Below are 13,721 nucleotides of genomic sequence, written 5' to 3' on the forward strand. Positions count from 1 at the left end.
TAGCGGCGTTTTTTCAAATAAACGCCGTAAACTTTAGTGGCGCTTCTAATAGTTTTAGCGGTGCTTTTAAGCGCCGCTAAAGACCTTAAAAAACGCCGCTAAAAGTCAATTTTGCTGCAGTGAAAAGATCATCAATTTCAGCAATTGCCTTCTTAACATTTGTAGAAGGCTCAGTATCCATGTTAGGGTTCACAGATCCTTTCTCTCTTTCCATTGGAACTTCTTTATTAATGGATTCTACAATAATCTCAACTCGATCATCACCAGGAATAGGATTTGATGATTGGGACTTCGTTTTAGGTGATAGCACTTGACTAATGCCAACAGCAGTGCCAAATAGTTGTTGCACTGGAGTCTTAGCAGATGTCACATGTTGCTGAGATGACTCAGTAGTCTATTGGGTTTGTTGGGACTTTTCATAGGAGGTGATTTTAACATGAGCCATTGAGAAGAAACAAGAATTTCAAGAAACAGGAGGGATTGAGAGCAAAAACAACTAAGAAATCAAGGAGTTTAAGGAGTTAGGTTACTAGAAAATCGAAGAGTAGCAGTTATATTAAGTTGTAACTCAACCAAGAGTAGCTAAAGTCAAGATTGAAATGTATGAAATTATAATGTTTAAAATCCAATTTAAATGAATGAAAAAAAAATTTGAAAGAAGAAAGGAAAACCACAATTAATTAATCTGTAGCGGAGAAGTAAACTATCCAATAATATAGATGAAGCAAATGGAAAAATCTTAAAACTATGCACGAATTTTAGTTCAATATATAATTTGATCATGGACTTTGATTTAGTACAATTATATACATGAAACTTTAATTGTGGTTCAAATATATATATAAAGCTTTAATTTTAATTCAAACGGACACATTTTAAAAAATAAATACATTAATTTATTTTCATACTTAATAAATATAATTGTTTGTATATGTAATATATAAAAATAAAATTATGCTATATCAATAATTATATTAAGAATTTATGAGAATTAGAGTAAATTAAAATTGCATATATAAAATAGTACAAAATTAAAATTTATGTATACAATTGTAAATTAAACTAAAACTTGTGTATAATTTTAAGATTTAATCTTAAAGTAAACCACCTAGATTTTATATTTAATGTTTGTTTTCACTTAAAAGCTAAAACAAAAATAATGTCACTTTGTCGGGTAAAATTGTGAAACAAGAAATTCAAAGTTTAAAGAGAAACTAGCCCATGAAACTCAAAGACCCTTAAAAGAGGCCAACCCGAATAATTTAAGATTTTTTTATTTTTTATTTTTCAAGTTATCTATAGAAACAAATCTAATAACTACTCTTCCATATTCTGTAAACACATTAAAAGAGTAGAAACAATCATGTAGAATAAACTTTTATCATCTCACATAATATAAAAAATACAATTATTTAAAATTTTAAATAATTTGATAGGTTGAGTAAATTATTAAAATTTGAAAGGAAGAGCAAACGCATTGAACAAAACACAGGTGATGTAATTCACATATGATCGAGCAGTTAAAAGAGCCACGTCATTTAATTTCATAATTATTTGAGCCACATTTTCGTATCGAAAATTCTAGCCCTCAGTCATTCGGGCATTTCCCAGTTTATGCCAGAACCCCCACCTCTCTCTCTCTCTCTCTCTCTTATCTTGTTTTCGCTGTCTCCTTTTTCAGTTATTCCCGCGACCAAACCCTAAGCTCACTTCCCTTCTTTTATATCTTCTCTATATCCTTTCCCCATCAGCCTTCTCCCGAGATCCACCTTTCTCTGGTTAGTTCCTTTTTCCTTTTTATTTCGTTTCCGATTTTATTCTTTCTTTATTCTGCTGACTTTGCGGGATTCAAATTGATGTAATTATCATCATCATCTTCTTATTCAGATCCGATGCTTTTTCCTTTTGGTTGCAAAATCAAAATTATTATTATTTCAGAAATGATTGATAGACAAAAAAAAAAGAGGAAAGATAATCCTGAATTTGTTACTATAAAACAATCATTATCTAAGAAACTGTTTGTTTTGTTGGATTTTCTTAACATTCTCCTCCGGTAGCGGCATTATACACCTGTATATTATCTTTATAGATTCCAGTCTATATAAAATGTAATTAGCAGATTTATGTCTTCCCGACGTTCCCTCGTGTTGCGCGGAAGCGTGTGAAAGAGTAAAATTATTGTACTAAAAAATCACACTAAGTTCAATTCCCAGGAAAGAGAGGTGGATCACGAGGATCACTTAAGTACCAAGTCTTTCCTAGCCAGAATATTCCTCTATCGTAATTTAATAGCACAATAAATCACTACAATCACACTCACAAAATATGAACAATAAATAGTAAAGAACACCAGAATTTTAATGAGGTTCGGCAAATCTTGCCTACGTCCTCGGGCACTACCAAATATATTTCACTCCAAAAATACAAGTGAAACTTTACAAATAGGGAGAGAGAACAATGCCTTAAGTAGAGAATGGCAAATGTGGGATGATGAGAATGAGCAATGGTTGGCCTATTTATAGTTGAGATTCAAGGGCCACCTTGCAAAGTCACTATTCACTTAGGGACCAAAAATTGCTATTTTCCCATGCCCAACACTAAATAAATATTTGGTGCCCATAACTTTGACCTTTTCAGAAGATCAAGACTGCAGATAATCCCGCAGATATGATGACCAAGGTGGTAACATCAACCAAGTTCGAACATTGTTTGAACTTGATTAATATCCTGCAAGTTTAACAGTTGAAGAAGGCACTATCAAGTATTGTTGTCAAAAGCAGAAAGAATTGTGTGAAGATAAGATTATCCTAATCAAATCTTCAAGGTGGAGATTATTAGAATATACCCTATACCTTGCCCATACCTTTCCCATACCTACCCATACTTTGGAAAGGTCAAAGTTATGGGCACCAAATATTTATTTAGTGTTGGGCATGAGAATGAGCAATGGTTGGCCTATTTATAGTTGAGATTCAAGGGCCACCTTGCAAAGTCACTATTCACTTAGGGACCAAAAATTGCTATTTTCCCATGCCCAACACTAAATAAATATTTGGTGCCCATAACTTTGACCTTTCCAAAGTATGGGTAGGTATGGGAAAGGTATGGGCAAGGTATGGGGTATATTCTAATAATCTCCACCTTGAAGATTTGATTAGGATAATCTTATCTTCACACAATTCTTTCTGCTTTTGACAACAATACTTGATAGTGCCTTCTTCAACTGTTAAACTTGCAGGATATTAATCAAGTTCAAACAATGTTCGAACTTGGTTGATGTTACCACCTTGGTCATCATATCTGCGAGATTATCTGCAGTCTTGATCTTCTGAAGACAAATTTTCCCCTCTTCAATAATTTCCCGCACAAAATGGAATCGTACGTCGATATGTTTTGTACGTGCATGATAGACTTGATTCTTTGCTAAATGAATAGCACTTTGACTATCACAATACACGTTAATATGCTCCTGAACCAACCCCAAGGTTTTAGCCATACCTTGTAACCAAATAGCCTCCTTTACAGCCTCTGTTACAGCCATGTACTCGGCTTCTGTGGTTGACAACGCAACTGTAGACTGTAGTGTAGACTTCCAACTTATTGGTCCTCCAGCAAGTGTAAACACATAACCGGTGGTTGATCTTCGCTTGTCCAAATCACCGGCATAGTCAGAATCAACGTACCCAATAACACCTTTACCAAGTGTATTATCCTGCTTGAACAGTAATCCAACATCCACGGTCTTCTGAATATACCGTAGAATCCATTTCACAGCTTGCCAATGTCCTTTTCCAGGATTATGCATATACCTGCTCACTATACTAACTGCCTGTGAAATGTCGGGTCTTGTACACACCATTGCATACATCAAGCTACCCACTGCATTAGAATACGGAACTTGCAACATGTATTCTTGTTCCGTATTCGTCGAAGGAGATAGTTGTGCAGAAAGCTTGAAATGAGAAGCCAACGGGGTACTTACAGGTTTGGTCTGCTCGTTCATGCCAAACTGCTGTAGTACTTTCTTCAAATACTGCTTCTGAGACAAGCTAACTCTGCCATGAGCTCTATCTCTACATATTTCCATGCCGAGAATCTTTTTAGCTTCTCCTAGATCTTTCATCTCAAACTCGAGATTGAGTTGAGTCTTCAATCTTTCAATCTCAACTTTGCTCTTAGATGCTATTAGCATATCATCAACATATAAGAGCAAGTATATGAAAGTTCCTTCTTGTAGCTTCTGAAAATACACGCAATGATCAAATTTACTTCTTGTGTACCTTTGCCCTTTCATGAACTGATCAAATCGCTTGTACCACTGCCTCGGAGATTGCTTCAATCCATAAAGCGACTTTGTCAGTTTGCAAATCCAATTTTCTTTTCCAGCAACCTTGAATCCATCTGGCTGAGTCATATAGATTTTCTCTTCCAAATCACCGTGTAAAAACGCGGTCTTCACATCAAGCTGAACTAGTTCAAGATCATATTGCGCAACCAAGGCTAGCAAAATCCGAATAGACGAATGCTTCACAACTGGAGAAAACACTTCATTGTAGTCTATTCCTTCTTTCTGAGCGTAACCCTTTGCTACCAATCTAGCCTTGTATCGAATTTCATTTTTACCAGGAAATCCTTCCTTCTTTGCATATACCCATTTGCATCCAATTGCCTTCTTTCCCTTGGGCAGTCTCACCAACTCCCAAGTCCTATTTTTATGAAGAGACTGCATTTCTTCATTCATAGCTTGCTTCCACTTTACACCATCAGAGTTACTTATTGCTTCTGTGTAAGTGGAAGGAACATCATCATCTGCAATTGGAAGTGCATAGGCCACCATATCGTCAAAGCGAGCAGGCTTACGAATCTCTCTTCTTGGCCTCCTATATGCAATTGAATCTTGTTGCTGTAGAAGTTCTTGGGTCGAAACTTCTTCATCATTTGTTCTTTCAATATTAGCTGGATCATCATTAACCTTTTCAAACTCCACCTGCTGCAAAGTACTACTGGTTTTGTCATCCTTTTGTGAATCCTCGTTCTTCATCATGGTTGATTCATCAAAAGTTACATCTCTACTGAAAACAATCTTCCTTGTATCAGGACACCAGAGACGGTATCCTTTTACACCACCAGTTATACCCATGAATAATGCTTTCTTTGCTCTTGGGTCTAACTTAGATTCTTTTACATGATAATATGCAGTGGAACCAAAAACATGTAAAGAATCATAATCAGTAGCAGGTTTACCAGTCCACATCTCCATAGGAGTTTTTCCATTTATTGCAGCTGATGGCAATCGGTTAATTAGATGGCACGCATATGTAACTGCCTCAGCCCAAAATTCCTTGCCCAATCCAGCATTGGACAACATACATCGAACTTTCTCCAGTATAGTCCGATTCATGCGTTCTGCCACCCCATTCTGCTGTGGTGTATCTCGAACAGTGAAGTGTCGCACAATGCCCTCATCTTGACATACTTGTAGAAATGGATCATTTTTGTACTCAGTACCATTATCTGATCGAAGTCGTTTGACCTTTCGACCTGTCTGAGTCTCCACCATCTTCTTCCACTTCAGAAATGCATCCAAAACTTCATTTTTTCTTTTCATTAGATACACCCATACTTTTCTTGAATAATCATCAAGAAAAGTGACAAAATAGTGCATACCTCCCAAAGAAGCCACTTTGGTAGGTCCCCACACATCACTGTGAACATAGTCCAGAATTCCTTTCGTATTGTGAATTGCTGAACCAAATTTTACCCTCGTCTGCTTGCCCAGAACACAATGCTCACAGAATTCCAATTTGCAAGAATTTGCACCTTTCAACAAACCTTGCTTCGCCAAAGTCTGCAAAGCTTTTTCACCAGCATGTCCCAATCGCCTATGCCATAACCTGGTAGCCTCTGAATCTGCATCTTTCGCAGAAGCTGTTGATGTTGATCCAATAACTGTACTTCCATTTAAATAGTACAAGTTATTTCTTCTAGTGCCTTTCATCACCGTCAATACCCTAGCTACTACCTTTAGTAATCCATCTCTCAAAGTGATTGTGAGCCCTTTAGATTCTAGGGCCCCTAATGAGATGAGATTTTTCTTCAAGCTGGGTACATAGCGAACATCTGTCAGAACTTGGATTGAGCCGTCATGGTTCTTCAATTTGATTGTACCTACACCCATTGTCTTACAGGCACTATCATTGCCCATAAAAACAACTCCACCTTCTAGTTCTTCAAGACTAGAAAACCAGTCCTTATTAGGACACATATGGTAAGTACATCCCGAATCCAATATCCACTCATCCGTTTGACATGCCATTGCCATGCCAACCAAGCTAAAGTCTGACTCCTCATCATGCTCCGCTACACATGCATTAGAAATAGACTTGCCCTTTTGTAACTTAGGACAATTCTTTTTCCAATGCCCTTTCTCACGACAAAAGGCACATTCATCTTTGGCGGGTCTCCCTTTGGACTTACCCCTTCTACCAGGTTTGCTGCTGTGTGAACGACCTCTTACTGTTAAGACTTCTGCGGTTGTATCTCTGTGATCTCTTTTATCTTTCTTTCGAGTCTCAGATCTATACAACGCACTACAGACTGCATCAAATGTGATCGTGTCCTTCCCATGAAGCAATGTGGTGGTAAGATGATCATATTCATCAGGAAGGGAATTCAACAACAATAATGCCTTGTCTTCATCTTCAAATTTCTCATCCAAATTTAGCAAGTCTGCTAAAATTTTATTGAATGAGTTCACATGGTCATTCATCGACATACCGGGTGCATACGTGAATCGATAAAGTTTCTTTTTCATATAAAGCCTATTTTCAAGACTTTTCGTTAGAAACTTTTCTTCCAGTGTATCCCATAACTTCTTCGCTGATGTCTCCCTCATGACAGAGTACTTCTGCTCTTTGGCCAAACATAGGCGGATTGTACCACACGCCTGTCTATTGATCTTGGCCCACTCCTTGTCATCCATCTTGTCAGGTTTTTCTTCAAGGGCTATATCTAGCTCTTGCTGACATAAGACATCCAGGATCTCACATTGCCACATACCAAAATTATTGGTACCGTCAAATTTCTCTACTTCAAATTTTGCATTTGTCACAGTAGTCCTTGCTGATGACGATGCTGCTGCCATTTTTCTCCTCAATCCCAACTACTGTATACGTGAACAGTACCGTATACGTGAATAGTTCCGTATACGTGAATAGTACCGTATACGTGAATAGTGCCGTATACGTGAATAGTACCGTAAACGGTCGTATTCCCCAAGTACGAATCTGGCTCTGATACCAATTGTTGCGCGGAAGCGTGTGAAAGAGTAAAATTATTGTACTAAAAAATCACACTAAGTTCAATTCCCAGGAAAGAGAGGTGGATCACGAGGATTACTTAAGTACCAAGTCTTTCCTAGCCAGAATATCCCTCTATCGTAATTTAATAGCACAATAAATCACTACAATCACACTCACAAAATATGAACAATAAATAGTAAAGAACACCAGAATTTTAACGAGGTTCGGCAAATCTTGCCTACGTCCTCGGGCACTACCAAATATATTTCACTCCAAAAATACAAGTGAAACTTTACAAATAGGGAGAGAGAACAATGCCTTAAGTAGAGAATGGCAAATGTGGGATGATGAGAATGAGCAATGGTTGGCCTATTTATAGTTGAGATTCAAGGGCCACCTTGCAAAGTCACTATTCACTTAGGGACCAAAAATTGCTATTTTCCCATGCCCAACACTAAATAAATATTTGGTGCCCATAACTTTGACCTTTCCAAAGTATGGGTAGGTATGGGAAAGGTATGGGCAAGGTATGGGGTATATTCTAATACCTCGCTTAAAGCAGCTCTCTTTCTTGGAAGTTGTCTTTCCTTCTAATCAACTCTCAAAACTCGGAATTCTTTTCGTGGTAATTCTTTTATGGAAATACGTTTAAATTCAACGTCCTTTATGAATTTCCTGATCAAGTTTGATTGTCAATTTGTTTGGAAGACTATGCTTTTACTGAATTAACCACTTGAAATTTTGCCTTTTTAATATTGCATATAAATTGAAATTAAATTTAAAGTAAAAAAACAAGAGTAAAGTTCCGATAAAATATTATTTTATAAAGAAAAAAAAAGACGGTGGAAGAAAGACGAGCTGATATGGAAATACATCCAATGGAATCTTTACATATCATATAGTTTGTGCGGGCCCTACCCATCCCTATCCACGTAAATTTTCTCCAGAAACTACTTTCTCGGCTGCCTTCCCCTGTTTTACTTTTTCAATTCCTCTTCCCCTTTCCCTGTAACGTATTTCTTTTGTTAATTCTAATTATTTTTACCTTATAGTTACTTTTGTATGTTCAGTTCCCGAGAAAACCCGGAAGAAAGAGGGAGAAATTTTTTTATTGCTCTTCTTCTTTCTATGATTTTTTTTTTGGTGTACATTCTAAGTTAATAACCTTATAATTTAGTTTAGAGTGAATAAATTTGATTTATTTTCGACATCTCAAAAGGAATTTAATTTAGGTAAAATAAGCATTTCTTTGATCCTAGGATAGGAATTTAGCTGTTATGAGAGAATAATGAAATTAAACAAGAACAAGACAGCGATAAATTTATTTATTTGAATCGATTAATAAATTCCATAAAATTGAGTGATTCATGTATGTTGTATGTTAAACACGTGAATTCTATTTTCACATTGTTTCAAACACATCTTAGGAGGTAAAATAATGGTCAAGTATCAACATAATTTAGCTGTCTTACTGGGAAGTTAAAATTTTGATTTCTTTTCAGTTTGTTCTATTTTCTTGAAGGATTTGGTGTTTACTAAGGGAATGTGCTTCATATTGTATTTCTTTTTTTTTAATCTATGGTCTTTGCTTTTAAATTTCTGGAATCGTGATTGATTATTGTGTTGTTAAGCAAAATTTTTATGCTGAAAACATTGAAACCATCTAGCTCAATGTTATGTGAATTGTCGATACTGCTTTGGTGCCATTAATTGAAGAGAACTCTTTCAGAATTTAAAAAAACTGTTATGCTTATGTGTTTCAAAATGAAATTACATTTCTCGATATAATCTTGTTTTATCAGGTGGCTAAGATCTGTAGCATGGTGGCATCTTGTGTTTGCTAACAATGAACTTTGGATTCCTTAGCTTTCCATGGTTTGGAGTTGATCCCAAAAGGGATTCGGATTTGACTTTTGCTTCCACAAGTGCTTCCATAGAGCCTAAACAGAAAGCTAGTTTTGAGATCAGGCTGTGGGGATGGACTCTAGTTTCAGTACCTCCTAAGGCAGTGAATGGTAATGATAGAATTCGCACTCCAACTACTATAAACAAAGGATTAAAAAGGCGTGCACAAGAAAATTCGGTTTTTGAGCCTCCCACACCTATCCGGTTTAGGCCATATGTTTGCAAGGTTCCATGGCATACAGGTGCTAGAGCATTCCTTTCGCAGTTATTTCCACGTTATGGGCATTATTGTGGTCCTAATTGGTCAAGTGGGAAAGATGGTGGATCCCTTATTTGGGATAGGAGGCCAATTGATTGGTTAGATTTTTGCTGCTATTGTCATGATATTGGTTATGATACTCATGATCAAGAAAAGCTTCTGAAAGCTGATTTAGCATTTCTAGAATGCTTGGAGAGACCTCATATGAGCACAAAAGGTGATCCGTATATCGCTCAACTTTACAAGACAATGTGCACTACAGGTATGCCTAGTATTCATTTTGCTATTATATATTTTTATGTATGTATAAATGTATTTTATATGATTGTTCTCTATTTACTGCTTCCCTTCCCTTGTTTTTGAGGCTAAACATGCAATGAGAAAGGTGAAGATATTGACTTGAGTCTGGTCTTTTTGACTGTGTTGAGTTGGTATGTTCGTTCTAAGTGCTCTACTCATTCAATGGCAGGTCTCAAAAATATACTAATCCCATACAGAAGGCACCTTGTGAAGCTACAATACGGGCAACCTCTAATTGATTTTAGAAGGATAAATAATATGAAAAGGAGAAGTTGGAATTTTCAGAAAACTTGAAAGCAGATCATGCAACCTTTGTGAGCAAGTTATTCAGATGGCCCTATGTAGAATGACAGTAGCTGGATTTTTTAACAATGTTCTGTCCTATCCTATGGTACATTGATGTTGACTTTCGAGTGTCAGCAGCTTGGAGCAACTTATTATCATGGTCTTTGTTGGAAACATGCAACATTGATCTTATTTGAATTTCAAACAAATGTTGTATGATGTAAATAATTATCGCTGCATGTTTATGCTATTTCAAACTGTGAATATTATGCAATTGTATTTGATAATAGCATATGCCATCAATCCGCACATGTTTATTGGCTGTAAATATATAGTTTGGGTATGGCTATTAAATTTTCTCACTGGGGTCCTTTTTCAGTTATTAATCCTTTTTCATCTGTAGCTATGTTATTGACTATTGATTGCCCAAAGTTTTACTTGGATAGTTTCCCTCTTATTCAGGAACTCGTATCCAAGTCTACGTATATATTACCCCCCCTCCCCCCCGGTTGTATTTGGAATAGAACAATTATCATTGTGAGCATTGGCTATAATTTTGTACATGCATTTCTTTATTTTCTTATTCCTCCTTGTTTTTAAGTTTGAGGCCTTAATTATAATCTTGAGATCACAGAAGCATTAAAAGTAGGGTTTCTTTTTGGTGGTTTCTACGATTAGCTTTTACTTTGTATGCTATTGTGTTGGCCTTAAGAATAGTACTAGTTTCCCCTACTTTAACAAGGGTGCTTCATTGTTTCCATCTGTAAGTACTTATTTCCAGTATCTTGCAGAGCTTAGACCTTAGTGGTTGTTAATAAGGTTTGCTAGTCCCTAGTTTAGACATTTGGGATTGTTGAGGAGTTTGGCCCTCAGTTCACCAGTTTTTTTTACATGGATAAATCTTCTCATATCTTTTTCCCTTGTGTAATAACTCCTGACATATGCTTTTGGCCATGGAAACCTATTTGGAAGGCTTCTCATATCTTTTTCCCTTGTGTAATAACTCCTGACATATGCTTTTGGCCATGGAAACAGCTCTTTTTCATGCATTCGAATACAAGATGGCTAAAATGATAGCTCCATCAACTATCTAAGATATGTCAATCTTAGTGAAAATCTTTTGGTTCTAAGAATTGCCTGATTTACTGACTGGCTCGATGATAATGTGCAACTCTAGCTCTAATTGGACACTATATAAAAGAACAAGTATATCCCTACAAGTTTAACTTTGCTCCTCTTAGTTCGAACACAATAACGTGTTATACGCTCATTTTTACGGTTTTTGTTGACATAGTGAACCATACTCGAATCTTCATTAGTTTGTTAAATGGGGTTGCTGGTGGAGATAAGTAGGATACTCTCTGCATGTTTTCAGCTTTACTATTTGCATTTTGTTGGACTAGTATGTTTGCATTCGAAACGTACTGGCTTTGTGCTTTTTGCGACCCTGCTTAGCACAAGCATGACTTTTAGCATCCATCTTAAAAATCTATATACCTATGATTTTGACTAGATATTGTAAGATGCCCCTAGGTTGTGCAGTTCAGTTTGTTGAATTGTTTCTGGGCTTGATATAAAGAGGGTAGAGATCACCAAGAATGACCTGCAACATTGGATCGCGAACGAGGTAGCACTGCCTTTCTTGAAATCGATTGTAGAGGAATCATTGGAAAGAAGAAAACAAACTTTAATCGTTGATTGGCACTAGAACAAGATGTATATCTTTCTTACTAATTAGACACTTATTTTTCCTCAGTGTTGATGCTTTTATTACGCGCCTGTTTATACTTTCTTGGTCTTTTTACTTCACTGCAGGATTAGCTTATAGACTTTATTTCTTTAGTTTGATGTTGCAGTCTTGCAGATGTTAGATTTCTGAACTTTCTTAGACCAGTTTGAAAGTGAAAAGTTTAGATTTCTGAACTTTCTTAGACCAGTTTGAAAGTGAAAAGTTTTAAAATTGTGTGGACTGTTGAAAAGTCAACAAAGGTAGGAAGTAACTTGTTAAAAAGGTTGAGCAAGTTGCACCGAATGTTGAAAAGTTGAATGGGATAATTGCAATTTTGGTCCCTAATTTTTAGGCCATTTGCAAGTTAGTCCCTGAACTTCAACTATAAATAGGCCTTTTCATTTTTCATTTCAACCATCCCAACCAGTCTTTCTCTCTTAGTTTTCTCTTTTCTCCCATTTGAGAATTCTTAAGGAATTCTATTTGTTTGTAATATTTTGGAGATAGTAAAGTTATCATCTGGTGTTAGTGCCCGAGGACGTAGGTATAATTTACCGAACCTCGTTAAAACTCTTGTGTTCTTTTTTGTCCTATTTTTCTTTCAATATTTGAGGGTATAATAGTAGTATTTAATTGTGCTATTAAATTACTATAGAAGGGATATTCTGACTAAGGAAAGACTTGGTATTTAAGAGATCCTTGTGATCCACCTCTCTTCCCTGGGAATTGAACTTTGTGTGATTTTTTAGTACAATAATTTACACGCTTCCGACCCTATTAGAACAACAAGTGATATCAAGAGCCGAAGGTTAATCTTAGTATGCTCTGTGGTTGCAGTTTAAACTGATCTTCCACATCAGAAAAGATTTCCTTAGGTATATTGAAAGATTATGGAGAAAACGGTCGGTGTAGGAGCTTCAACATCGTCCATGTGGACAAGACCGACAATTGCAAATGCAAGATTGGCCGTGGAGATCTTTGATGGCACGGGCTATTTTGGTATGTGGCAAAGTGAGGTTCTAGATGCCCTTTTTCAGCAGGGTCTAGACATTGCCATTGATGAAGAGAAACCAGATGATGTACAGGAGGAAGATTGGAAGGTGATCAATCGGTTGGCATGTGGCACAATTCGATCATGCCTTTCTCGAGAGCAGAGGTATGCTTTTTCAAAGGAGACTTCTGCAAATAAGTTGTGGGTGGCACTTGAAGAAAATTTTTTGAAAAAAAACAGTCAAAATAAGCTCCACTTGAAGAAAAATTGTTTCGCTTCACTTACGTCCCAAGTACCACAATGAATAATCACATCACCAAATTTAATCAGTTAGTCACTGATTTGCTAAATATGGATGAGACATTCAAAGATGAAGATTTGGCTTTGATGCTGTTGGGGTCACTTCCTGAGGAGTTTGAGTTCTTAGAAACTACTCTACTTCATGGCAGGAGTGATATATCTCTGAGCGAAGTCTGTGCGGCCTTATACAGTTATGAACAGAGAAAGAAGGACAAACAGAAAAACTCAATCAGAGATACAGAAGCTTTAGTAGTCTGAGTTCGTTCATACACTCGGAAGAAAACTCAAAAGGGGAGATCAAAGTCAAAGTCCAGACTCGGGAAAGATGAATGTGCCTTTTGTCATAAGAAAGGCCACTAGAAGAAAAATTATCCAAAGCTGAAGAATAAGGGAAAAGCTGCTGTAGATGCTTGTGTTGTAAAGCATGATACCAGTGACTCTGAACTATCACTGGTTGTATCATCATCGTCGTTCCATTCAGATGAGTGGATATTGGATTCGGGTTGTACCTATCATATGTCCCCTAACCGGGAGTGGTTCTCTGATTTAGTTGAGCTAAATGGAGGAGTTGTTTATATGGGTAATGACAATGCCTGTAAAACTGTTGGGATAGGTTCAATCCAATTAAAGAATCAAGATGGATCAACTAGA

General features: G+C 36.6%; 1 protein-coding gene across 3 annotated transcripts; it reads left to right on the plus strand.

The window, feature by feature from the left end:
• Nucleotides 1-1,557: 1,557 nt before the first annotated feature.
• On the plus strand, nt 1,558-10,412 carry LOC107953248 (uncharacterized). 3 transcript variants are annotated; one of them, XM_016888484.2, is made up of 3 exons: nt 1,558-1,778; nt 9,104-9,727; nt 9,935-10,412. In XM_016888484.2, exons 2-3 carry the CDS (start codon nt 9,148-9,150, stop codon nt 10,057-10,059), a joined length of 705 nt encoding a protein of 234 aa, XP_016743973.1. In that variant the 5' UTR covers nt 1,558-1,778; nt 9,104-9,147; the 3' UTR covers nt 10,060-10,412. The 3 variants fall into 3 exon arrangements, with proteins under 3 accessions (XP_016743973.1, XP_040973738.1, XP_040973737.1); XM_041117804.1 differs by lacking the exon at nt 1,558-1,778 and adding an exon at nt 7,854-7,926; XM_041117803.1 differs by lacking the exon at nt 1,558-1,778 and adding an exon at nt 8,271-8,533.
• The last annotated feature ends 3,309 nt before the right edge of the window (nt 10,413-13,721 follow it).

This window comes from Gossypium hirsutum, chromosome A07 (genome assembly GCF_007990345.1).
Source record: "Gossypium hirsutum isolate 1008001.06 chromosome A07, Gossypium_hirsutum_v2.1, whole genome shotgun sequence".
NCBI lineage: Eukaryota > Viridiplantae > Streptophyta > Magnoliopsida > Malvales > Malvaceae > Gossypium > Gossypium hirsutum.

Coding starts and splice junctions, on each gene's coding strand:
- LOC107953248 (XM_016888484.2), top strand. CDS start 9,148: ATGAACTTTGGATTCCTTAGCTTTCCATGGTTTGGAGTTGATCCCAAA. Junction 9,728..9,934: donor CAAGACAATGTGCACTACAG/GTATGCCTAGTA, acceptor ATTCAATGGCAG/GTCTCAAAAATATACTAATC.